Source organism: Camelus bactrianus, chromosome 23, assembly GCF_048773025.1.
Source record: "Camelus bactrianus isolate YW-2024 breed Bactrian camel chromosome 23, ASM4877302v1, whole genome shotgun sequence".
In the NCBI taxonomy this organism is placed as follows: Eukaryota; Metazoa; Chordata; class Mammalia; order Artiodactyla; family Camelidae; genus Camelus; species Camelus bactrianus.
In genome coordinates this window covers 18,455,302-18,482,251 of record NC_133561.1, presented here as the reverse complement: position 1 = coordinate 18,482,251, position 26,950 = coordinate 18,455,302, and the positions used below count along the sequence as shown (strand labels likewise).

The 26,950-nt window shown below is 35.9% G+C and overlaps 1 protein-coding gene across 3 annotated transcripts in view; it reads right to left on the bottom strand.

Annotated features, from left to right (window-relative positions):
* The window catches only part of SMYD3 (SET and MYND domain containing 3), a 562,584-nt gene that overhangs the window by 424,920 nt on the left and 110,714 nt on the right, over nt 1-26,950 (bottom strand). For 2 of the 3 annotated variants that reach the window (XM_010973568.2, XM_045509457.2), the window contains 3 exons: nt 21,268-21,375; nt 19,546-19,603; nt 17,732-17,868 (listed from right to left, as the gene is read on the bottom strand). In XM_010973568.2, the coding sequence (XP_010971870.1) occupies nt 17,732-17,868; nt 19,546-19,603; nt 21,268-21,375 (303 nt within the window). Of the gene's footprint in view, nt 1-3,495; nt 3,515-17,731; nt 17,869-19,545; nt 19,604-21,267; nt 21,376-26,950 lie in introns of those variants that run through there. The other variant, XM_074351719.1, reaches the window with a different exon arrangement.

Sequence of the window (26,950 nt, the reverse complement as noted above, 5' to 3'; positions counted from 1 at the left end):
TTGTATCCAGAAGGAACCCTACTTCAGGATGACACCTGCACCCCAATGTTCATAGCAGCACTATTTACAATAGCCAAAACATGGAAACAGCCTAAATGTCCATCAACAGGTGACTGGATAAAGAAGATGTGGTATATTTATACAATGGAATACTACTCAGCCATAAAAACCGACAACATAATGCCATTTGCAGCAACATGGATGCTCCTGGAGAAAGTCATTCTAAGTGAAGTAAGCCAGAAAGAGAAAGAAAAATACCATATGAGATCGCTCATATGTGGAATCTAAAAAACAAAAACAAAAACAAACAAACAAACAAACAAAAACAAAGCGTAAATACAGGACAGAAATAGAATCACAGACAGAGAATACAGACTTGTGGTTGCCAGGGGGGTGGAGGGTGGGAAGGGATAGACTGGGATTTCAAAATTGTAGAATAGATAAACAAGATTACACTGTATAGCACAGGGAAATATACACAAAATGTTATGATAACTCACAGAGAAAAAAAATGTGACAATGAGTGTGTATATGTCCATGAATGACTGAAAAATTGTGCTGAACACTGGAATTTGACACAACATTGTAAAATGATTATAAATCAATAAAAAATGTTTAAAAAAAAAAAAAGAGCTAGACTTGATAGGTAAGCCAGGTACTCACACCACTCATTTCAGGAAACTTCTCAATGGCACTGCAAAATGAATTTGTGAGCTGAGTCAAAAAAAAAAAAAAAATTCAAGAGAACATATCTTCAAGCTTTACCTGCCCAGTTGTTTTCCTTAAAATATTTTTTTTTCAAAAACTTATACTGAGACAGATACATTTTACTGTTTTAATACTCATGAATAAAAGTAACATTCTCTATCTACAAATAGGAACATTTCTGGCCATTCAAGCTGCTCCTTATTCAAAACAGCATAATCGGGTTTATATGTCCTACATCCCCTGCCAGTGAGTGAATACTTTCACAGCATGATGGAGCCACTCACTCATATAGCTTTTCAATGGATAATCGCTTTAGTTTAGTGCCTTAGTACAATACTAAGATCACACAACATAACATAAAAATAAATCTACACTTCCAGTTTAGTAAGGTAAAGCAACCCCCAAATTAAACTTGTGCACCACTTTTAAGCTTAATATTGTAAAAAGACGCTTTACAAAGGACTGGCTAAACTAAATGATTGCTCAGATAAGACTATTTTTACTTTCCTTCTTCTTCATCTGGATACTTTGATTATAGAACATAACACAGTCACCAAGTTTGCAAAACCCTTAATCACCAAGACTCTGTAGCTCTTCATGAAATACTTCAAAACACACTGGCTGATTTTTCAGGTCAATGAACTAACATACCAATTTAGCTAGAAATAATTTTGAGTTCAAATGCAGGGAAGGAGGGGAATTTTTTCCTAAGAATGAAAAAGAGTAACTCAGCTTTTCATTAGGGGCAGTACATCCTGAGAAACAACTTATCATTTTGGTAAAAATACCAAAAGCCTAATCACTCAACTTCTGTTCTGAAGTTAAAAAATAAATAAATAAAAAGTCTTCACACTTTTAGTCCACATAAAATATAAAAATAGCACCAGGGTATTTCTAATTGCTACATTCAGTGCTGAATTTATTCCCCCATAACAACTCTGCATTTTACTTACGTTGGCCATCTCCTTTTCTCCTTCTTGAAACTGTCTTCTTTCCTGGGTCCCTAACAACCTGAGATCACCAAGGTTCCTAAGACAGCAACCGCTACTCTTTCTCTTCATTTAAAAGATACTTCTCAGTTTGTTTTGAAAAGCAGAAAACAAAAAGCAAAACAAACAAACAAAAGCCTACCACCAAGTCTCCCACTTGAAAATGTTACCATCATGAATTAGGGGGTTCTGTCAGGATTGGGAAAAGCAAGTGGCATGTGGAGGTCTCACATAGGGAAGTGAGTCTCACTGGAACAGCCTCGGGTATAAGTTTCCAACAAAACCTTAAATAACTGCTCCTAACCAAAAATAATCAGATTCATTAAGCTTCAACCAGCAGCAAAAGTCTCCTTGGATAGCTTCTGCTTTTGTATCCAAAGTCACAGCAGACCAGTTCTCAGTTCCAGGCTCCCCACTGGCCCAGGTGGAACAGTGGCTGCTCAATTCTAAGAAGTCAGCACTGACTCTCCCACCTGCAACACCTTTCATTAAAGGCCCAGATCAAAATCATCTCCCCACACCACATCTCCATCTCAAGACACTTACAGTTACCATAGTCTGCTCTAGAATATTCTGAGCACCTACAATGTCCTGAGTTTGGCATGCAAAATTTAAAAACAAAAAGAGTAAGGCATAGTCACAGCCCTGCTTTCAAGGAACTTTCAATATATTTAAGTTATTTATATATGTCTTTCATGTCTCCTACCAGATGAGGCAGAAACTAAGTCTTAATTACCCTTGTCTTCCCATACAGTGCTGTGAACAGAGACAGTATAAATGTATTGAGCTGAAATGTATTAAGCTGGTTCTTTTTCACCAAAAATATCCAAGAATCTCCCTACTTTGTTTTCACTCTGTTTCTCCACTTCTCCAACATGTTTCAGAAATAAAAGGAGCTTAGGAATGACAAGTCAAAGCAATTTTTCCCCACCTCATTACTGCCAGTCCATAATACTAACTACCATAGTGACATACAAAGCTGGGGAAAGAGTTTACATCCAGAAGAATGCCCTCCTAGCCAACTACAACAGCAATCTCTAGCAAAACAGCCTACCAAACTGACAAATCAAAACAATAGCATATGACACTTCAGAGGAAGAACGGTTCACATTTAAAATTTATGATAGCGCAAAGGACTCTAAAATTTTATGTTCAATGTACTGAATAAAAAGCAGCTGTTAGGCAAAGAACGATTAAATGACTTCAATGTGAAAGAATTAATCACATTTTCTTAGGCTTAGGATTCTGCTGTCACTGAAAATAAAGATGAAAAGGACTACAATGTCAACATTCTAAAAATAATATCAAAACAAGCACCCAAACTAGGATTCAGCTACAAAAATGTGCAATTACTTCCTTGCCTAAAATTTTAAAAGGTTAATTATACTAAAATAAGTTTTTAAAGCATTCATTCTATATTAATATAACTAAGGGAACATCAAAGTTATTTCTAAAATCAATAAGTATTTTTTAAATTGTTCAAAAATATTTAGTGTTAACAAGTATTTGGCCTACACTCTCCCCACAGGCTTTGCATTTCATACAAGAGCCTCAAATTCTAAACATGGTATCATATTATGACACGAATGGAAAAGTCAAAGTGTAAAATATATACAGATAAAAACAGAACAGGCACTTGGATTATTATACTCCTCTAGTCAAGTACCAGTACAGTGATCTGACCAGTTTATTATAAAAAGGAACAGAAAAGCCAAAACCTCCAACAGGAAAAATACATCAGAACTGAACTGAACTGAATGGCTGCATGAAGAATACTACCCTTATTTCCTCTACATACCAGGAAGAAAGTTTCAGGATTCTATTTTGTCTCTCACGCTCTGTGTCTACAGTGGTTGATTTGAAAACCTGCTGAAGTTACTGGACTTTGAAATTCTACTTAGAAGACAGCAAGCTGGACTGTGGAATAGGTATTTCACATAGAAATGTTCCCAGGGACACTGATTAGGTTTTGGAAAAGAGGAAGCCAGCCACTTGCTGAGTGGTTTCATGACCAAAAGGCTTAAAAAGCCAATTTCATAGCATTACATTAGTCGTTAATCATTAATCCTGTGAATTACAATTTAGCAAAGCAGATTCCAAACAAGTCTACAAATCTAAGTGCAGATGGGCCCCAAGAATTTGGTAAAGCCCATTCAAGAAACAACTGGTTCCTGCAAAAGGAAAACAAAAAGATTTAACCACAAATGTGCCATGACTTAGGAAAAAACTAGACACAACATGTGGAAATCCACATTTTTAAAACAGAGCGATGAGCTTACCAAAATAAATCTTCCTCCACAAAAAGATTCAGGACCCTGCTGATCTCCAAATTTTCCTACTTCACATAATCTGCTATCTTATTTATGGAAATTAAATTCACAAGCAAGATTTTCAAGAAAAATAGATTAGACTGTACACCATTTAATCCCTGTGTTTATCATTTTGATACAAAGATAACTACAATTAGTAACTTGGTAGTTTTTAAAGATCTGCTTTTTCAAAAACCATGAATCCTTTGATTCTTCAGAGAGGACCAGAAAGGTAAGAGATAGAACTCCCTAAAAAGAGAAAATGACATGAATAGATGGGAGGAAAGACTTTCAAAATGTATAGATGTGAGAAGCTACCATTCATCTTTGTCAGGGGTTCAATTCCAATGGACCAGAGTGTTCAGCTGTGCCCTTTTGTGATAAACTGGCCAACTTGTGACACCAGCTCCTGGTTGGAGGGATAAAATGATAGACAAGGCTGCTCTTTATTTTTATCCACTTGTATTCTATATGTCTACTTCCCCATTCCTGTCATAATGGGACATGCCCAAGGAAGTTGAGAGACTTCCTAGAAAAAGAGGCATCTGAAGGGAATTCTGAAGAATGAAAAGGAATTTTCCAGGAAGAATGGAAAGAACTGTACTTGCAAAGGGTGGAATTAAGAAAGGAATCTTGACTGTAAGGGAAAATGACAAACAGCAAGAATTTAGAGTACTCCAAATGCCGGGAACTACTAGTATCATGTGATTTATCACACTCACTGAGCCACTATATTATTTCGTAATTGAAAGCATGAAGCTGTGTTCAAAGGAAATTTCAAATACCAAAATCATCTGAGTCTAAACATTCCTTGCCATGTGGAAAATACACTTCTACTCCAATAAACTGAAAGATAATCATTTTTAAATATAGAGCATAATGCCTTGCTTCCACAAAATGCAAAGGACTTTGCAGGCATCTCTTTAGTGACTTTCAGGCGGTAAGAAACAGCAAAGATCATCCAAACACCACTGATAAGAGGGAAATATTTTCAGCATAAAAAAAATTATCTTTAGCAATTATCACTGCTCTAAAGAAAAGCGAGAAGTCTGCCTGACAACCATTAGCAAATACACATACTTATCTTCTAGGAACGGGTTTCCAAAATCTGATCACATCCTTGTAATTCTCTAATTATCAAACTCAGCAGTACTGACAAAGCAGAAGACCACTTGAGTACTGCTGGTGATTAGTATTCAAAGCTAAACTTCCTCTGTCAAATCAGTGACTTAGAGGTAGAAGCACACTACCTTAGGATCCAAAGGAACACAATGATTTTCACCATTTACACACACACACACACACCCTGCCATATACACAGAGCAGCCATAACCAGGTCTTGCTTGATTTGTCACACTGGCTTTGATAAACCTCTCCTGTGTATTCTCATATACACGGGCAGCTTTACAAATTGGCTCAAAAAATATCTTAGCCTGTTAAAAATAATTCCTGATCCTGAGGACATACTTGCCCTGCCTACATCTGTTTGCTACTGTCATAGCAACAATACCGCAGATATCATCAAGCTTTGGAAGTGTGAAGAAACATACTGACAATGCAATAATGTGAGGGAGTAAAAGCAAAACGCAGGTGACAATGCAACAATGTAAAGGAGTGAAAGCATGCCTTGACTGAATCCCTACAGCTTGCTGGTCACTAATGGCTACACCCCTCAAGTTACAGTCTATCCAGGTGGTCATCCAGCAGCAGGGAAGTAGCACAGGATGAGGGCTCGCAGCACCCTCAAATGCCATATTCTAAAACCCTGATTTTATACAATAGGCCATAGAAAATCAACATTTTAAACCGGGGGATTCAAATGATCAGCTCTTTTTTTTAATGTATTTCTAATGGCAGTACAAAAAAAGGGGGGGGGTTGAGATACAAGGAAAGAGAGGCAAAAATAATAGAGCCTCACAGGCAAGATAAAAAGAACCTTAACTAGGCAAGTGGCAAAAAAATATATAAAAAGAAAACAGTTAAGAGAGATTTCAAAGGCAGCATAAGAAGGGCACATAGATGGGAAGAGAGAGGGAATATTCAGAGGCATCCCTGAGATTTCTGGTGTGCCTGACTCAGGAGGCCACCATGCTAAGAGGAAAGATAGAAAAGGTGGAGAAACAGCACATCTTATTGAGGATAAGACAAGAGTTTTAAGCGTTGTTCACGATGAATCTGAAGTTAAAACAGACCCTGCAAGTGAAGATTTTTAATAAGAAGAAAATATGGAGCTGGAGATCAGAGCAAACACAAGGCTCAGCAAGTCAGACCATGGTAGCGAGATGCTTGTCCTTCAAAAGATCAAAAGAGAACCAGCAAATGATAATGTTTTAAACAAAGTGGTAAGAGAGGTAGGAGGAGGATCAGTGGCAGGTCATGCCACAGAAAGCAGATAAAAGATTTAGACAATATCACACCTTAAGATCTGCAAACTTGAGGTTTACGTGGGTACTATTCTAGGGAATCTTGGACAAGAAAACCAACGGTCACCTACTATTACAAAAGACTTCTGAGGCACCAAAACAACATCTCTTACCCACTTTGGCTCTAAACTTGCATCACCAAGAGCCCCTGAAAGGCTGTGAAGGATGAACCACACCCCAGGACAACAACCAGCAAATCACATGGGCCTCTTCAGATGCTGAGCCGACCCTGTTAGTTCAACAAAATACTGCCACCCCTGGTAGGGAGAAGGATAGAAAAGAAAGTGCTGTAAATGGTATTTTTAATGCTGTTCCTAATTCAGCTGATCCTAATGAAAGAGCTCTGCATGAACCGTGCCTTGATAAATCTTTCCTAAGCTACAAAACTAAAATGAAATGTTAATTAAAACTTGAAATAGCACCCACGACTGCCATGTCTGGTCACAGGGAATTCCAATACTTTTACTTGACATTTGTTCAAAGACAGTATTTCTAAGTTATTTTCTTCTACCGTTAATATCAGGTATAAATTGTAAGGTCAAATAAATACCTGTAACAGAAAAATAGGTGCCAAAGAAGCCAAAGACGATTTTCTTCTATATTAATACATATTCTATCACATTATAAAATGTTTTAATCCATAAATGCTAATATTTATAGAATTACAAAAAAACGTCCAGTAATGGCTTGAAAACAAGACAGAACCAAGCTGAAGGCTCTTGAATAATTAATGTTTTAATATTCAGTACTTCAAGGTTATGGAACCCAGATTTCAAAAGGTAGCTCAACTCCATGCAAATTTTTTCAATTATTTTTGTTTTCACATAGAGTTGAAGCCACATCAGCTCAGAAATATTTGATATGAAAAACCCACCCTCCCAGCACTTATTTAGGTTTGAATATAGGAAGGAAAGAGACATGTAAGATGTGATGCACCACCTGAATGAAAATAGCAGGAATCCTCATTAAATAATTTAAAGCTTTGCCTATAGCAATACTTCAGTATTAGTGATAAAAATATCATCAAATACATACTCTTATTTCTTTCACTCTGGATTTTGCTCCTACAGCTTACAGTAGTCCATAATTAGAGCTTTAATAAAGAGCTAACAGCACAAAATGCAATATGGTGGAATAGAGAAAATTTGAAATCATGATAGCCATGTGAAAGCTCCAGTTCCTTTATTTAAAAATAATGGAACCTTAAGCATTCCACCATCGGCAAAAGGAACAACAACAATGTAACTCAGAGGGCTGCTGTCATTAGTAAGTGTGATTATATTTGTTAAAGTACTTAGTAGAGTAAAAAAAAATTAAAATAGAAAGTAACACTGGGTGAGTGTAGCACAAGGCAACTTGTGACAAATCCCTCCACTGTCCCTTGATCTATTAATATAAGACAAAGACCAGTGTCTAATATCCAATGGCTTCCTGGTAAGTATGAGATAAAAAATGAGGAATACAAGACAAATCCACATACAATCAAGTATATAATACAGCATTCTGTTTATAACTGAGTTATCTGAAAGGAATGTATCCAGATGGTTTGGAAAGCCACATCATTTAAACACAGCCATACAGAGTCTCTGAGATTGAAACTCATCATTACAGAAACAATCTAAGTTCAAATGCTGATCAGTGTAATCTTATGGTATAACTTATTCTTAGTTTTCCAGCTTTATATTGATAATCTTCAATATAAGGAATAGAGAGGGGTGGTCCTGGGAAATGGGGAGATGTTGGTCAAAGGGTAAATACTTCCAGCTATAAGATAAAGACATTCTGGGAGTCTATTAGATAGCATGGTGATTATAGCTAATAGTTCTTGAGCATGTGGGTATCAATCAGGAGAGTGTTTGAGCTGAAAAGACCTACATTTTAACATCCATCCTGTCACTAGGTGACTGTTAATCTTCTCTGAGCCACAACTGATGCATCCTGGAAAGAGAAAGAGGAGAGGAAGTGGGGGGCCATAGAACCGGACAGTTTCTGTGATCTTTTCAGCCCTAAAACTGTACCGTTCTACTGCTTAAGGAAGGAATTGGGTAACGTGACTCTTTTCTCACAGTTTACAAGGGAATGTAGGAAATGAAGATACACAGCTAACAAAAAGAGGGAATATTCATAGCTGCCGAATGACTGACATAGAAAATACCAGTGACTACTGATTTTACAACAGGGAAGGCTCAATCCTAGTCAGATGGATTTTACCAAAGATTTTAACTGAAACATTAAGAATAAGCTGGACTTGGATAGAGAGGGTGAGTAAAGACATACTACATGCTTCCATGATGCACCATGAATATGACAAACTCAAAGAGCACTTGACATCCATCTAACTCTACCTTATTCATGGAGATAACTCATCTGGACATGTGCTTCTAATCTAGAATGAAACTCCTCTAGGGACAGAAAGCTCCAAGCCATGCCAGGGTAGCTTGACACACCGTTGGACCACTCTAGTGACAAAGCTCTTCCAGACACTGAACCATGGTGAGCTTGTCAAATATGACAGGGCTTTCTGTCCTTCTTTCGTCATCCTTTACAACAAGGAGCATTTATCTACATAGGTCTCTTTAAATACATACCACTAGGCACTGAAAATTAAAAATTTAATGAAAATTGACCCTTTCAAATAGTAGTTGGGCTTTTTCTCTCTTGATCAGGACACTTTTTTTGCAACTTAGAGAAGCCATCCCCAAACTCACCTCCCTACCTTTATAATATACCAAGTTACCTTATTTTCCACATCAAATAGTCTAATTTCTGTCATCAAAAATGTCACTCTTTTTCTGCCTATTATAAAATTTATAAAAACACAGCAGTTTATCACAATTTTTCGAGACTATTAGTGTCATACTCCTAAAACACTTTTTTATCCTACAAGAGTTCCTTCTCGTTCATAATAGAAACAGTCAAATCACAATGTAAAGTCTAAGAGCAGTATCTGCTGCAATCTAAGAAAAATATCTGACCAACCAACCAAAACTTTCTGAACCCGAGTTATATGGTCAAAATAATTCTACTTCAAAATTATATCTTTACACTTCATATCAAGACGAAATAACAAAATACAACATCTGCAGTTAAAGAAAATAAAAACAAAAAACAATGGTAGTTTAAGTACATAAGACGTTAATAAAGTACATGTTTTTTAATTTAAGAATTTTATTTCTTCCTAATCTTTAATGAAATACATCTCTTCTACTATTACTGAATTACAACATTTTAGAGTTATTGAATCAAATTTTCTTGGGGTTAAAAAAATAATAAATTCAAAAAAAAAAGAACTATTGTATACATACTGTACTTACAAATGTGGTTGGCAATGCAAAACTGTAGAGCCAGTAGCTTGTTAGAAGGTAACAAGTAAAATATTTCCTACCTTTTTTTAATTTGAGAATTTTTTGATAGCGTATTTTGTCTCCTACTGTGCATAAAAAAAACCTTTTGGAAGAATCAAATAATTTAAGGGTTGGCAAACAATGGCCCACTAAATCTGATCTACCACCTGTTTTTGCACAGCCTACAAGCTCAGAATGTTTTCTTACATTTTAGAAAGGCTGGAGGAAAATAAAAGGAATATTTGGGTATAAGTAAAAATTAAATGAAAATCAATGTTCTGTGTCCACAAACCAAGTTTTGCTGGAACACACCCATGCCCGCCCACTTATGTATTATCCGTGGACACTTTCAACTATAATGGAAGAGTCAAGGGTTGCCACCAAGACCATAAGTAGCCCTCTCAATGTGCATTACAAATCACCAGTAATAATTCACTTCTGCCTGCTGGCCTACAAGACCTAAAATATTTATAATGTGGGCTTTTACAGAAAAGGTATGCTGAACTCTGGAATAATTAATGTAATGATTCATCATTTCCTGAAGAATTTAGGATAATGGCAGCTTCTGTGATTCTGAGCTATCAGCTAACCGAATTTTTACCATGAATTTCTACCATGATAAAGATTGTTATTTTACCCAGTCTTGTACATTTACAGTAATGTAATAATTTTAAAATATGTTTAACAAAGTACACTCCCTAAAACAGAAAATGTACAGTTTTCATTCAATCTTTCACTCGGTCAACAATTAAGTTACCTATTGTAAAAAATGAAGATTTCTAGGGATTCAAAATAAATAAAATGTAATTCCTAGCTCTAAGAAAGTCGCACTCTAGTAGGGAGAGACAGTACTCTAGTAGACGTTCCTGCCACTAAAGGGAAGGCCAAAGCAACACAGTAACCTCTGCTATTTCATAATGACATACTGTCATCCTGCAAATATTATCTCTATCTGAATTAGCAAGTTATACACTCAAATAGATAAGGCAACAGGCTTGGCAAAGACGTTTATCCATCAATAGTTTTAATCAAAGCATTAGCCATATGTAAGTGATTAACCTTGACCAACATAGGTATAAGTGAAAATGCTGATTAAGAATTTACTAATTATCCTTCTGAACATCAGAAGTTACCTGGCATCTGGTCCTTAACTATGATAAACATACACCACCTCATCGCAGGTTATTTACACATAAATAAAGAGAAGTATTAACTGAATGGTTAAAAATGAAGAACATAACAGATAAATATCATCATTAAAAACACATGAATTGTTTTGTTTTGAAAGCCCAAATGTCCCACAAATGTCACTTTACTTGGAAGAATATTTTTGAGAATAACTGTCTCTTGAATCTACTCAGATTCAACCTACTGTAAAAAAACATAAATCATAAATGCATCCTCATTTCATAAGTAGAATGCAGGGATCTGCGTGCAGTTGAGCATCCTGGCTGTGTGCCTGCTTTACTTAAAACCAGAAGAGAAGTATAACCCCAATAACTCAGTCTTCCAGCAGCTGTTGTGAGCAGACAGGAGAGATGTCTCATGTAGCAGCCACCTCCAAATGTATAGACACGTGCACCCCGGTGACTGGAGGTTAGCAATCCTGGTGTGTCTGCTCGCTTTCAGTATTAAATATTTAATGGCCTACTTTTTCCTTAATGGAATTCAGGCACATCTGATCAGTCACTGGGACCATTTAGTAATGCAGTCAAAGTTATCATACTGCCATTTCACATAAACTTTGTAATTAGGTAATACATCACTTTATTAATTCAAAAGATTGCTTTCTTTACTACTTTATAGCATGCTACAGTAGCGAAACCCAACTGAGCTGATCAACAAAAAGGCTCTAAAACTTGGTCCTATAACCTGAACCCCTCAAGTGGTAAACACACGTGCACACACACCCCACCCCTGACCTTTCAAAATAACGGTGGAAATATTCATCCCACAAACTAGCCTACCAGCAACACTGAAGTAATGAAGCATCAATAGATCCAGAATGAGGGCTAACTGAACAGAAAATTTAAGATTAAAAACTGAATATATCATGAACAAGTTTATTCTTGCTTTTCCACTGAGATGCATCATTCTTTGGTGAATAAAAGACCAAAAAATGGGTTATTTAGCATTTTTTTTCCTCCATGATGACATATATTTTTCTAAAATGACATTATGGCAGAATATCACATAGGCTATTTGTTAACACCCTAACAGCACATAGCAGGCAAATGCAAGTACTTCATCTTCAATATAGTATCATTTGTGTCTTATTTCTAACATACCTCAGTCAAAAATATTAAATTATGACTTCCTTTCATACTATTAATTAGCAAGATTCCTGTCTATCTTAACCCATTCTCCACTGCTTCTCCAGGAAAAAAAAAAATTCTCCCCAAACAAAACAGAATTTACTCAGAATGAAACTGAATGTAAACTTTAAGAGTACAAAAAAAAAACAAAAAAAAAAACCCTTCTAAAATTCCCGTTTTCAAATCTATACAACCACAGTGTATACTGCAAAACCAGCTGGAATTAACAGCATTAAAAATTAGAGTTTGGAAAGGCAAGCTCTGGAGATCACAGATGTGCCCTAAAGAATAAAAATAACATATTATCAGGAAAATCATTGTTTAAAAGGAAAAAAGAGGGAACATCTCCTCAAACAGATGTGGAATTTCTAGTAAAAAAATTCTGTGTGAGTTGTACAACATTATTGAGTTAAAAAGTACTTTGCAGAGCTCTGGCAGCACTAACAATGACATATGTTTTGTGGTCAGGAAGGTCACTTTTATTCTTGTTGCTTCCAATTTAATGTCTGTTTTTGAAACACTTTATGCAACTAGACCATTTTCTATTCTATTGTTCAGAGCTTATCGTATTCTAATCAGTCTACCAAATGCATTTTTTAAAAGGAAGTTATTAGTCCAGGGGAAAAAAGTATATTTTTCTAGAAGCCTGTACAATAATCACTAAAAATAAAAAAGAAATCAACCCTATGCATAAAAAAAAGCTCAAAACCAGGTCTGCTGATATAAGTATAGGCTCTGAATAACCATTACTAATAATTACAAATGTACATTTTGGGGGGTGGAATAGAGAAATACTATACATTCCATGTCACTTCAGTGAATTTTGATATGACTGCTAACACAATTCTCTTACAATCTAATTTCATCCTTTTAAGATGCACGTGTGAGAAACATTTCCCTCAACATAGAAAGCTTGCTTTCATACTTCCTATATGAAGTCCCAAGGAGCTACTTTGACATCATGAGGCTGCTATGAATGCAGGACATAGTAAATGATTTCCGGCCACAACAGCTACAGGCTGAAACCAAGCCCATTACTGGGGGAAAGGTACTCTTTTGCAAATTCTTCTGTTTGCAAATTTTTTTTCTCAACAAGACAGGTAATTCTCAGCATGGGATGCCTGCACTGGGCATAATTGTAGGTAACCATTTGAGACCCTGGTTAACAATCAGTTGCAGATTATACTCTTGGCTCTATGACAACACAGGGAGATGTAAAACACTGAAGTTTTAGAACGGAATCCCAAGTACAGATGGGGCGTTGGGGCAGCAGTAGTAGAAATTAATAACATGTGTCAGATACTTTAAATAGAGCATTTAATCTGTAAGTAGTTATTATCAATAACTACTGTACATATTATAGACAATGCTATAGAATTGGCTTTTTAAAATAGTTATTATTATTTTTCCTATTTACAGATGAGGAAATTGAGGTTGAGAGAATTTCACTTACTTGTCAGAAAAAGCGACTTAACGATCATACCACTCAGGCTCCCATTTAATTTGTCCTCTCTCTAACTGTAATGTTCTCACCTTTTCGAGTTTATATTCATCATTATTCATATATACATTCTCTATATTTGTAGCACATGTTTAGAACTCAATCAATAGATTGAACCACAGCAGGTGTCTTATCAAGATAAATCCATTTTAAAACCTAACTGGAAATTTTACTTCAAAATAGAAATGGAAGGAAAAAACGCTGGGAAGTGAGGAGGAGGAGGGGCTTGTAGAGGTAGAAACATACATCTTCCCTTCTCTAAACAATCTGAAAAAGAGCAGCAGAGATGAAGTTGGCCCCTATTTTTGATGAACATATAAATAAACATGTGACTCCAGTGTTTCCACTGACAAAATCTCCAGTACATCTCCTTCCTCCGGCCACCTTCATTACAGTCAGTAGCAACCATCATCTTCTTCACACCTTATACTTTAATTTCCATTCAGCCACACCCCCAATATACAATCTAAGTTGAAAAAAAAAAAAACTGCTATTCAAACAAAGCTTCAAGCAAATCACTACCATCTTTCCATCCAAGCAGATCCCCCTCTATAGAAATTCTGGAAGTCACTACCCTCACTAATTTCTATTACTACCTCAAGTAAAACAAACATTTTTTTTCACACTGCTATTCAAACTCTTGTTGTAATCACTAAATATAACCTGAAACATGTATTCCACAGGTAACAACTGCCTTTTCAAATCTTCTCCACAGAGCGTCAATATATTTTTCTTAGCCCAGGGGGTTCAAGGTATCAGTACCCCCTCACTCTCCACAAGTATTTCTAGACCATTGTCTATAACTGTTTCCCAACACCAGCTTCTCTTCTGAAATTCATGCCATTAATTTCTGCTTCCTATCTGAAGTCCTTGATAACCTCCCTTAGAAAAATTTCTCCTTCCTACTTAAGTTTTATAGCCAGGCAACAAATTCATAAGAGAAAGGACATGTTTATATAGTAACTTCTATAATCTAAAGCCCATTGCTATTTGAGAGAGAGGAGAGAAAAAGAGAGTGTACGTATGTGCGTGTGTATTTATGTGGGGGTGGGGAGTGGGAGGCTAATACTGACATTGGGGAAGTGTAGGGAAAAAGGAACACTTGGAAATATAATTGGAAAAAAATGACTAAGTAACGACTCTGGAGTAATGGGTGGGGTATGCTTTCCAAGTAAAAATCTTGAATCTGAAAAAGAAAGAAAAAATATATGTATATAAAAAACTGATTCACTTTGCTGTATAACTGAAATACTGTAAATCAACTATGCTTCAATTAAAAAAAAATTTTTTTTAAGTCTTAAGCAACAGAAGCACAATCAGCACTAAGAACCACACTATTTTTCAAAAGAAATCTCCAGAGAGTTCAAAATATAAACTGCCAACTTTTGAGGAATTAATCATGGTCTCCTATTAGATCAAGCCATCAGCTCAGCAGAGAATGAAACCTGGTCTCAGGATTAAGAAACTTCTCATCCTCCACAACCTCTTTCCTATCCAGGCAGTGCAAGTTTGGCATATATGCACATATCCCCAGGTAAGATTTCTGACCTGCTGAGGTTCTCTGCCTTGGTAGATAATTGTCAGAGTTAGAATTAGCCGCATATTTCTCTAACCCTGGATGAGGAGTGCTCTGCACATAGCAGCCCTACCAAAAAACAAAATAAAACCCCACCCTGATTAATTTGGTCAGTGAATTCACTAACAAACACCTCTCTCAGGAGGCCAAGAGGCCTGATAACCAAAGACTAATTGCAAAGAATGTTTAAAAATCAAAATAAAGGAAAAGAACATCTGTGTGAAATCTGTCAGATATAAAACAAGTTCGAAAATTACTGAAGCCAGGTGATGGAAACGTAAGGGTTCTTTGGAATTCTCTCTCTACTTTTGTGTATGTTTGGAAAAGTCTACAAAAGTTTTTTTAAAAAATTAAGATAGAAATAAATTTAGAAAAGCCCTCAGAATTCCTTACATCTTAAATGACAACGAGATGAGCTAAGCATAAGCTTAGCATGTCCAGTACCTGCACAGAACCCGAATGAATGTGAGTGGGAGGAAAAGCAAACCATGAAATGGGACTTTCTTCATCAAGGCCAGGGAAAGCCCGCTTTCTTTAAAGCATAAGTTCAAAAGTCAGTTCCTCCGGGTGAGGACGGCAGGTCCACATGGAACCACTCTTGTCAGGCTGCACACACAGGAGCAGCCACAGGGGGCAGCACTGTCTGTAGTGCCCATCTCTTCTCTCTCATTAATTCTATGCCAGTAAGCCAGGGAGGGGACACCAGCAGGGATACAATTCTGTCCAGCATTCTCCACCGACTGCCAGCGCATTTGTCTTAATCTGCATTATCACACACTTGCAAAGTTATAAGCTCAGTGGCTCATCCCTGAGCTTGGCAGGACCTCAGTGAGCTAAATTTAAGACTATACTATTCTCTTAAAAAAAATGAAGCAGGGGGAGGAGAGGGGGGAGGGGGAAGAGAGTGTTTTCCTTTAAGTGCCAATTTATAAGCAGAAAAATAGCCACAATTTATAAAACATAAATAAAAGTTTTACATGGAAGTACAGGAGCCATAGGTTAATGCTGCTTTCCTCTGATGATAACCAACATTTAAAGGCAGAAATCACACATGAGTCCAGCTCCCCCATAAGTCACAAAGATGTGTATGTTTTGCTCTTGTAGCAAATTAGTAACAAATACAAGTATGTGGGGACAAGGCTAGCTTATGATTAAAATTTTGTCTGCTTAATCATGACAGAATTTCCCCCATACACAACAAGAAAAGTTCACTGTAAAATACATGAGATTATTATTTAAAAAGAGAAATAAGATAGTAATTCACATTTTACATTGAGCAATAGAAGGTATTTTTAAATCATTATTATGAATACTAGTAACTCCACTAATTGGCACTTTAACATTTCCAACAATAGGAAACACAATGAAGTTACAGTCATCATAAGGTATATTTTTATCTTTCAGGAGGTATTACTTTGAATAGTGTTTAACATCAAAAGAGCCTGTGTGCACTATACACATAGTGTGACTATAGCTTGTAATTTTCAGAAGCATATTACATAAACATGAGAGACTTCTCAGATGCAAGTAACCCTTATATTTTAAAATCAAGTTTAAATTACAGGCAAACCAGAATGTAATACTAAGGTGATATTATCAGAAAATCATAAGAACCCTAAAAAAAAACACACACACACACATTTGGGAAAAGCAAGAATAAATCTGTAGCAATCACACTAATCACATGTAAATTCTTAGAAAATAAGTCGACTATAAGACATACTTCCAAAATATTCACGAGATAAATATGTCATTGGATGTGTGCTTACAAATTGTTAAAAAAAAAAAAAAGGGACAAAATCACCCTCAAATGTGAAAGTTTACTTATTACTGAAATATAGTAAATATTTAAACAAAGCCAGACACTATGAGAAAGTAAGGATAGCAAACACATAGCAATGAAAGATGCATCATCTCCTTTGTCCCTATCCCAGGTAGATATCCAGAATCAATGAGTGTGTTCTTTCTCCCTGGACACAAACCAACCCTCCGAATCCTTTGCAAAAGGAGCACTTCAGGTACCTATTACCAAGAGATCATGATGAAATATTAAACAACACCTATTTTCTATCCTTAACCTTTTAGTGACTTGAAACATTTAAACAAAATTTTAGGCAAATATTTTTAAATCAGAAATGCTTATATTTTCACATTATTTTGAATTCACTTAATCAAGAAACGGATTCCAATAAATTTTTCACTTCAAAGACGAGTTCCGTCACTGAAACAACTACCACCAAACTAAACGAATCCAGCGGCAAACTTAAATCCACTAGTAAGAAATAATGGAATGTGTTAACTTTGAGAAAAGAAAGCACACTCTTCCTTTGAGGATGAGCTCTGTGGGCTGACAATGAACATACATGAGCCACTGATAAGAATACTGATGAAGCAGGAAAAGTAATACCCTTCCCAACGTGAAGCAATACACTCTCTCATTCTTCACTCATTAAGGTAGGGGAGTGATAAAGGCATGACGGGTCCTGGGTTTTCATGGATCAACAACAAAGTAAGGAGCAAAGGGTCGATTTATGGTAACAGCAAAGGCACCAAAGTTAACACTTACCTTTGCAAAGGCTTCAAAAATGTCAAAGGAAGGTGGCAGCTGAGAAGCATCCTGTATTTCTTCTCTCATGAAATGTTGAAATGTCAACGCAAGTTGCCTGAGGCCCTCTTTCTTGTCTTCAGTCAGTTTGTTAGTATCTTTTTAAAAGAGAAAATAAGTAACACAATCACACAGTGAACTTTCAATGGATAATTTTCAGGTGTTCAATGGTAGCTGTTAAACCAGATATTCCCTGCCCTAGATTCCATCATGACAGAGATCAAATGGATATCTTTTTATTTTTTGACAACTACAAATGATTGTACATATGTTATCAATTAAATTTCTGCCAAATTTCATCTACAATATAAGATCAAACACCTTTCAAAACAAAATAAATATACACACAGATGAAAAAACACTAAAACCAAAACCGGTAATGATGTGTGTTCGCAGATTTTCTACATCAGCCAGCACACAAGTTCAAACCACCAGAAATGCTTATTTAGTCAGTCAATTTAAGCAGACTTTTCCATGAAACAATTTACAACCAGCTCATGACTAACTGATAAGCAGTATCATCTCAAAAGAAAGATGAAAAAAAAAAAAAGGGAGAACTGAAAAGTTCAGCTGAAGTTCAAACTGGCGAAATTTGTCAAGTAGAAAGTACATTAAGAAGAAGACATGAATCAACCAAGGAAACCTCATCTTCAAGTTATTTCCAGGTTGAATAAACAAGAAATGATACTGCTTCAACCCGAACAGAAGGGGAAAGTTCCAAAGCCAGTATATCACCCCTTTAAAAACTCAGTTTAATTTATAACACAAAGGGGTGTGAAGGCTAACAGTGCACAATTCATATTAACAACATTTGAGGGCAGCTCACTTAAGGCAGCATGTATGACATTGCTACTGAGCAAGGCTAATGTTCAAACTCACTGCAAGAGATGTTAATTACCTAGCAGTAATACAAGAAAGAAAAATGACTAATTAGTTCTCTATTAAAACTTGAAAAGATATATCAAGTTGAACTATAGCATAACTCTGTTGCTCATGTCAGGTCTTCATATTTTCTTTAAATTACTTGTTCAACAGAACAATTAACCCAATGATTTCTTAAATAATAATTTATTATCATTGGCACTTAGGATCCCATAACCATAAATCTGTACTAGATCATTTTATTTGCCTCCATCCAGAAATATAAAACTATGTAGCAAATTTACTCCAGGAGCTCTTGCTACTATGAGCTGAAGTCATTCACAACTTCCCTGAACAGGATCTGTGCCAATATGAAAGGAAAAATAAACCCTACATTTACTTAACAAATGTGCAAAGCCTCTCAGCATTCTCAAGAAGGCTGGCCACCACCACGGTAATTCAGAGCAACAATGCTCAGTGCTGTCCAAGAGCCTAAGTCACCTGGACCTTCTTTCCTCATTATCTAAAGGACCGGGGAACTTAAATGTCCCCTGAAACCTCTTGTTCACATTACTATTCCCTGATATCAAAAAGAAATCAAGAGTCAGAAGAAGGGAAAGAGGAAGGGAGAAATAGAAGTAAAACTATTTTGTCAGCTGGACTAAGGGTTATACTCCCCTCCCTCACTGGCTAACTTGGACACCTCTGTCACACTTTACAAACTCATACATGGCCAAAGCTACCCTGGAATAAAATAAACAGGGTAATGTGTCAGTCTATATAAAAATATGAGAAGAGAAGTTTTGTTGCCGCACATAATAAAGAGACAGAGAAATAAAGCTCAAAATAAAGCAACTCATCAGCTCAGCAAATAAATGAGAGGATTTTTAAGATGCTGATAGACCATCACTTACTTGACTCCAGATCAGAAAATGAGTAAAGTTTCTCCGATTCAGAGGGTGTTTCTTCCATCTATGAAGTAAAGAGGGAAAACACCAAAAACAATTTCAAGTGCTCCAATATGTAAATATTTGAGTATTTTTAGATATTTAACTGCAAGTCTATTAAAAAGAAAATATTCTGTATACTCCATCTCTTCATCACTTTCTTAGACATATATTTAATCAGTCATAATTTAAAAATAAAATCCATGTTGTGACTTCACTCACCAGTTTAATTTTCAAACACAAAACTCTTTTATACGAAGTTTCCATACTTTTTTTTCCCCAGTTCTACCACAGACTTGTATCATGGTAAGGATTTCACTACTAATTATCACAGAAAAGCAAAGATGGATGAATAAAAATAAGAATTTATTACAAACTGTGAAACTTTGGACAAGTTACTTAACCTTGAGTCAAGAGGGGCCCATTTCCTTATAAGAAATACAAGAGTAATAATAGCACTGAGATGTGGAATGAAATAAGGCTTATCATGTAAAGCAATTAGCACAGGGCCAGGAAACAGTAAGTGCTCAACAGAAAGTAACTATTAATACAACTGCTTTCTATTAGATTCTGATTCAGGTCAGAGGTGGAGACTGAGAACTAGTACATTGGGTGATTCTGAAGCAACTTATTTCTGCGGTAACAGTGGTTCTCTATTCAATATTAATAAAGTTTTTTTAAAAAGTTCAGACTCAAATGAGTGATTATACTTTTATTATCCAGTGATTACAGAAATGCATAATGACAAAGTTGCTCTGAATTTATTATAGCTTTGAAATCAATTTGTGTATTTTAGTTGAATATAATATACACATTTGAAAACAGTAGTAAGTATATGTGACGTATATTCAGTCCAAAGACAACGTCCATTTGGTATTCTAAATCCATGTTTTTAGTAGATGTAATTGATATATAACATGGTATTAGTTTTAGGTGTACTACTTTACATTCCTGAAACCCTCTATAAAATCTTACTGCCAAAAAAAAGTTAATAAACAACAGGACAGATGCCTACAATAAAGAGATATTCATGCTAAAGCCTGGCCAAAAAACAACAACAAAAAAACCTGGAAGGTGTCACCAGGCAGATATTTCACAGAATCCGCTAGCTACTTTGGCAGAGTAGGGAAGGAGCCAGGAGAAACAATTTAAATGAATCTTAGCTTTAAAAAAAAAAAAAAAAAAAAAAAAGATAAGCACTCTTTCATGTGAGATTAATTATCATCAAATTAAAATCTCACTTGAAGAGGCAACCAAAAAAATTACATACTCACCCTATGCGTTAGTTCTTAGTAGGAAATTAATAAAGGCCATGTAACAGACATCACTAACATCTCACACCCCAAACGGAGGACCTTATGTCTCTGTTCCTAAGAGATCACACACAGGGCCTTCAAAAAGGGGCCATGTAGGAATTGGGGCCTTTGAGCATGAGCCACCTGTTCTCCTTGCTTGGCCTTGCAAAATAAATCTTTCTCTGCTCAAAGAAGGGGAGCTGCACTTCATCACTGCCCCTAATAATGTGATTAATAAGAAAAGAACACGTTTTTCCTTAGGATACTCCCTGGAATAATCCACCTTCTACCTTAACATGGATTTAAATTCAGCCTTAAACACGAGTAATATATACAACTGTAAGTGTTTATGTCAAATTAAAACCCAAGCGTATTCCATAAGCGTTATACTCACAAGTTTGAAAACAACTCTGCCAAGAAGTCGGACAGAGTCGGGAGGATATCTGGGTTTACAGCTTTTAAGGCATTTGCATTCTCGCTTGTGGTCTGGCCAAGCTTTTTTCTGTTAAGACAAGAGTGGAGAGGGCATATAAGACGCAAAAATTTAACTTTCATTTACACTGGTTTTGAAAGTGGAGAGTCGTCAGCATTCATTTAATTTCAACAGCCTAAATACAACTGCAAATAGAAAATGAAAGCAACATGCTAATACTATCCATGATCCAGGAGGCAGTCTTTGCCAAGTGTGCAATTACCCGGCGTGGATATCCAGAGCGTCCATTTCATCTGTCCTTTAATGTGCCCCATGGTTATTACCTGCCTGGCAGCGTCCAAAGAAAGAATCATTATGTCTTACTTAATAATTTATAATAGACTTTTTTAGGGGATTGAATAGGATTCAATAATAGACGGTGATTTTGAATGTAAAAAGAAAATATCACTCTGAATTAGAAAACAAAACACATGGTTCAGAAAAATCAAAACAAGGCAGATAGCTTTTTGAATTTCTGTGCTGATGTATCAGGCACAGAAATACCAGGAGAGCTAACAACAAAAAATATAAAACTTTTCTGTCTTTGAAGACAACACAGAAAGGGATTATTAGATAAAATGACCAAGTTTGCCCCAGACTGTCTTGGTTTATTTATGTTGTCCTAGCCTAATTATTATTAACAGGGCCCCTTTTTATTCTGAGAAGTGCAGTCTGGATGATAAGTTATACAGTCACTGAACCCAGGATCCCAGTCATGTGCCCGTGTGACTGAAGAGACACAGAGCCAGTCACCAATGTCTCAACAGTAGGAAGGAGAGGACTAAATGGAAGGGCATTATTCATGAGTCTGGGGTCAGAAATGCCACAGCTCCCTTTACAAGGGATTAGCTCTAAATGGAAATAAAATCCAGAGTATCTAGTACTGACCCCTGGAGAGTGGGAGACAGCTAGACCAAATATCTAATATATCCTTTTCCAAATGATAGTTGGAAGTTTCATCACTGAAATGCCTGCTGCTCATACTCAGTCTTATTTTGGAAACTATAAATCTGCTTCCCAAACTGTGGACCTATAAAATCCCCCTAGAAGAACTCTCTCTTCTCAACTTATAACACAAACATGCAGCACAACCAAAAAGTAGCTGTAGCTACTTGGAAACTGTGACTCAGATTCAAGTTCAAGCCAGCATTTTGCTCAGAAGACTGCCCATGTCAGGATGCTGGGTGAAGACGTGGTTTGTCTGCTCTGATTGCTAATAAACCAGACCTTGGAGGCAGTGTTTACAAGGGGTACATCGCTATTTTATCAACTCTGCTCATAGCTGCTTCACTTCATTCCTTCATATCCACTACAGCAATGCTCTTAATGTGATGCTTGTCATTTTTTTTTTCAGTATTTATATTTCACTCACTTCTAAATAAAACTGAGTTGCTTCAAAGTAAAGATGAGTAGGAAATAAAACGTAAAATTTCAAACATAAAATGTTAAAATTATGGAGAAAAAAAGTCCTCTAGCATTTGCTTAGCATTGTATAGTTTCTCAGTCACATTGCTAAGCAATTAATATTTCACTTGACTTTCAAAATGATCCAAATGGTAGATACTGTCCTTACATTAAAGATGAAAGAAGTAGGGCTCAAGAGCTGGGATCTAACTACCAAGCTAAATAAATATAAAGGGGGAGAGCCTAAATTCTTAGTATGCTAAACATGAGAGCTAAATAATTATTGTGTTTGTGCACTACATTTATTTGAGTTGCCTTACAGGCAAGGCAAAAAAAAACAAACAAACAACAACATAATGGCTTAGATAATTCTTAACTGACAGAAAGGAAAAACACATAGCTTTACAAAGTATTAAATCACAGAACGGATTTATTCGAAGAATGCTAATCAGCACACTGGACGGTGTCTTTAACAACAGTTCATAACTACAATGGTCTTTCATAGAGCTCTTTCTAATGTCAGTACCCACGAAAAATTATAATATTAAAACATAACTCAGTGGAAAACAAAAGGTTTCTATTGTTCAAGAGGTTAAGCCAGGATTAGCAATTAGCAAGTACAAACATATTATAAGAGCCCTAAAAAAATACGGTTCCACTGTCAAATAAGTTTGAAAAACACTACATAATGTAGACCCTGCTTAGAGATTTGAAATATATTTAGCTTACCAGAAGTTCTAAAATGTTCTACATTAAAGAATCTTGGATAAATAAGTTAACACAGAGTTTCCCATGACTGTTCTTGTCATTCGGAGGGAAGTTAAGTTGGTATATACTAACTCGGATATATCTGTATTTTCTTTCCTTCATCTGGTCTGAGAGTGGGTGAAGCAGACAAATTCAAGGTCATTCTCATGACAGGAAACTAGAGTGTTGATATTTTGATTACTGATTAAAGGGAGAACCATAGCTTTGGTGGAAGAGTTTTCACTTGAAAGTCTAGAAGGCTGATAGACGCCTTCAGTGAGCAGGAGGAATGAACCATACCAGTGCCAGTGGGTCTCTGAGAAAGCACCTTTGGCTCTATTCGGAGTCTGAGTAAATGTCCAGCTGAAAAAGAATTACACCTAGTAAAACAAGGCTGGGGCAATTTGGACCAAATGATCTAAAGAGCATATTTTATTTGACACTTGTCTAAATTACAAGGGATCGTCCTTAACTCCTTTGATAAAACCTCCAGTTTTGATCAGCCTCCTGGAAGTTTACCAGGGAGAAACAACTATAACATGTAGCCCAAGGTAATGACCCAACTGATCTGTCAGATGACATTATTTAGAGTGAAACATCTAAATGTTGGACAACTCTTGTCAAAAACTACTCAATGTCTTTAACATAATTCACATTGAGCTCTTATTTCTCAACAGTAATTAGGAAGTAGAAAATGTTTCTTAAGGCTATTACTAGATCACTACGTAACAACATTGTATAACATACTTATTGTCCCAATTGCTTGAGTAAAAAAGATGCTCATCCTTTTCATCTAAAAGCCAAATCAGATCTGCATAAATAAGTGAAGCAATCATACCACTTGAAACCAGCCTGTAATAGCGTCAGTTTTACAGCCTATTCCATTTCTTACCATGATATTAAAAACTGTGCTTTTAAAACATTGTTAGGATTATGTCTTACCATAAGACTTACTAACAGCAGCATACCCCAGAAAAGACTTACAAAGAAATCTTTCAAGCAACTGCATTTGAGTTTGAAGCAAAACCACACAATCTTATAAAAATTTTAGGCATCATCTTCACTCTACACACCTGAACCTTGGTCTAAACGTCAAGGGCACATTATATATCTACCAGTTTCTCAAAGACAACCTTCTTGATTTACTTTTTCCTATTTTCTTCCATTACTACAAATACAAGATGTAATTAAGACTTTTTTTCACAATACTGACTGTAATGTTTTCTGTTCTCATAGTTGAAAATTAACAATGATGCACAATAAGCACAAATTAGCATGAAAGAAAAGGGAAATTAAAATATTGCATTAAGAAACAAACACAATGGGAGACAGTTTTAGACAGGAAAACAGTAAATTAAGACGTCTATGACTCAATTCCATTTATCAGTTCATGCATAACTCAAAAAACAACTTCAGAATCTATATATTTTCATGTTTTACAGTATTTGTATTGATTCAGAACATAAACTTATTTTAACATTTTTTATTGATTTATAATCATTTTACAATGCTGTGTCAAATTCCAGTGTAGAGCACAATTTTTCAGTTGTACACAAACATATATATATATTCATTGTCACATTTTTTTCTGTGAGCTACCATAAGATCTTGTATATATTTCCCTGTGCTATACAGTAGAATCTTGTTTATCTATTCTACAATTTTGAAATCCCAGTCTATCTCTTCCCACCCCCCACCCCCTTGGCAACCACAAGTTTGTATTCTATGTCTATGTGTCTATTTCTGTTTTGTATTGATGCTTTGTTTGTTTGTTTGTTTTTAGATTCCACATACGAACGATCTCATATGGTACTTTTCTTTCTCTTTCCGGCTTACTTCACTTAGAATGACATTCTCCAGGAGCATCCATGTTGCTGCAAATGGTGTTATGTTGTCAGTTTTTATGGCTGAGTAGTATTCCATTGTATAAATATACCACATCTTCTTTATCCAGTCATCCGTTAATGGACATTTAGGCTGTTTCCATGTCTTGGCTATTGTAAATAATGCTGCTATGAACACTGGGGTGCAGGTGTCATCCTGAAGTAGGGCTCCTTCTGGATATATGCCCAGGAGTGGGATTCCTGGGTCATATGGAAAGTCTATTCCTAGTTTTGTTGAGGAATCTCCATACTGCAGAACATAAACTTATTAACTAAACCAGTGGTTCCCACTGGAGGTAATCCTAATTTGGTGGTTTTTCAGAAGCTTTATGGGGGTGTTTTGAGGGGGGGAGATACTGAATATAGTTCCCTGTGCTGTACTGTAGGACCTTCTTGTTTATCTATTTTATATATAGTAGTGTGTATCTGCTAATCGCAGACTCCTAGTTTATCCCTCCCCCTATCCCCTTTGGTAACCGTAAGTTTGTTTTCTATGTCTGTTAGTCTATTTCTATTTTGTATATAGATTCTTTTGTATTATTTTTTAGATTCCACATATAAGTGATATCTTATAATATTTGTGATTGACTTACTTCACTTAGTATGATAATCCCTAAGTTCATCCATGTTGCTGCAAATGGCATTATTTCATTGTTTTTTATATGTAATACTCCACTGTATATATACCAGATCTTCTTTATCCATTCATCTGTCAATGGACACAAGGTGTTTCCATGTCTTGGCTACTGTAACTAGTGCTATGAACATCAGGGTGCATGTATCTTTTCAAATTAGAGTTTTCTCTAGATATATGCCCAGGAGTGGGATTGCTGGATCATATGGTAAGTCTTTTAGTTTTTCAAGGAACCTCCATACTGTTCTCTGTAGTGGCTGCACCAATTTATATTCTATGAGTTGGGTTTTTTGTTTTTTGGTTTTTGTTTTTTGTTTTCTTTTGGTCACAATGCTTAGGGAGCACTGTGAGCACTTAGTAGCCAGGAACCAGAGATACCAGACATCCTCTGTAGGACAGTTCCATATGATAAAAAATTGTTCCAAACCCAACATGACTTTTAAGTGTCCAATCAGACATTCAATAAAGGTGACAAATTTTTTAATAAATTATCTGAGCCTAAAACTAAACCTCCTTTCACATATAAACAAAGAGCTTGTTTCTATGGTCTTAATAGCACTGAATTCTCTAGGTAAATCAACAGACGACTGCATTTTAAGAACTTTAGCTAAAGTTATTCAATATTTCATAAAAGAATATCACTGACAACACCAGTTGGAGTATTTCCATTATCAATAAAACACGTTTTCTTTTTTTTTTTTAACTGAAGTAGTCAGTTTACAGTGTTGTAAAACACATTTTCTGATCTACATTTTGTACTTCCCTTTTCACAGTGACTCTGCAGAGGTGCAAGTATATGACTTCTTAATTGTGTCTTCCAGTCTAGTCACAACCAAGCATTTACACACTAAAATGCATAATATTTTAAGTTGTCTCAATATTCTTTCTCCTTTATGTTCCAGTTATGGCATTTATATTGATATTGAATTTTGAAATC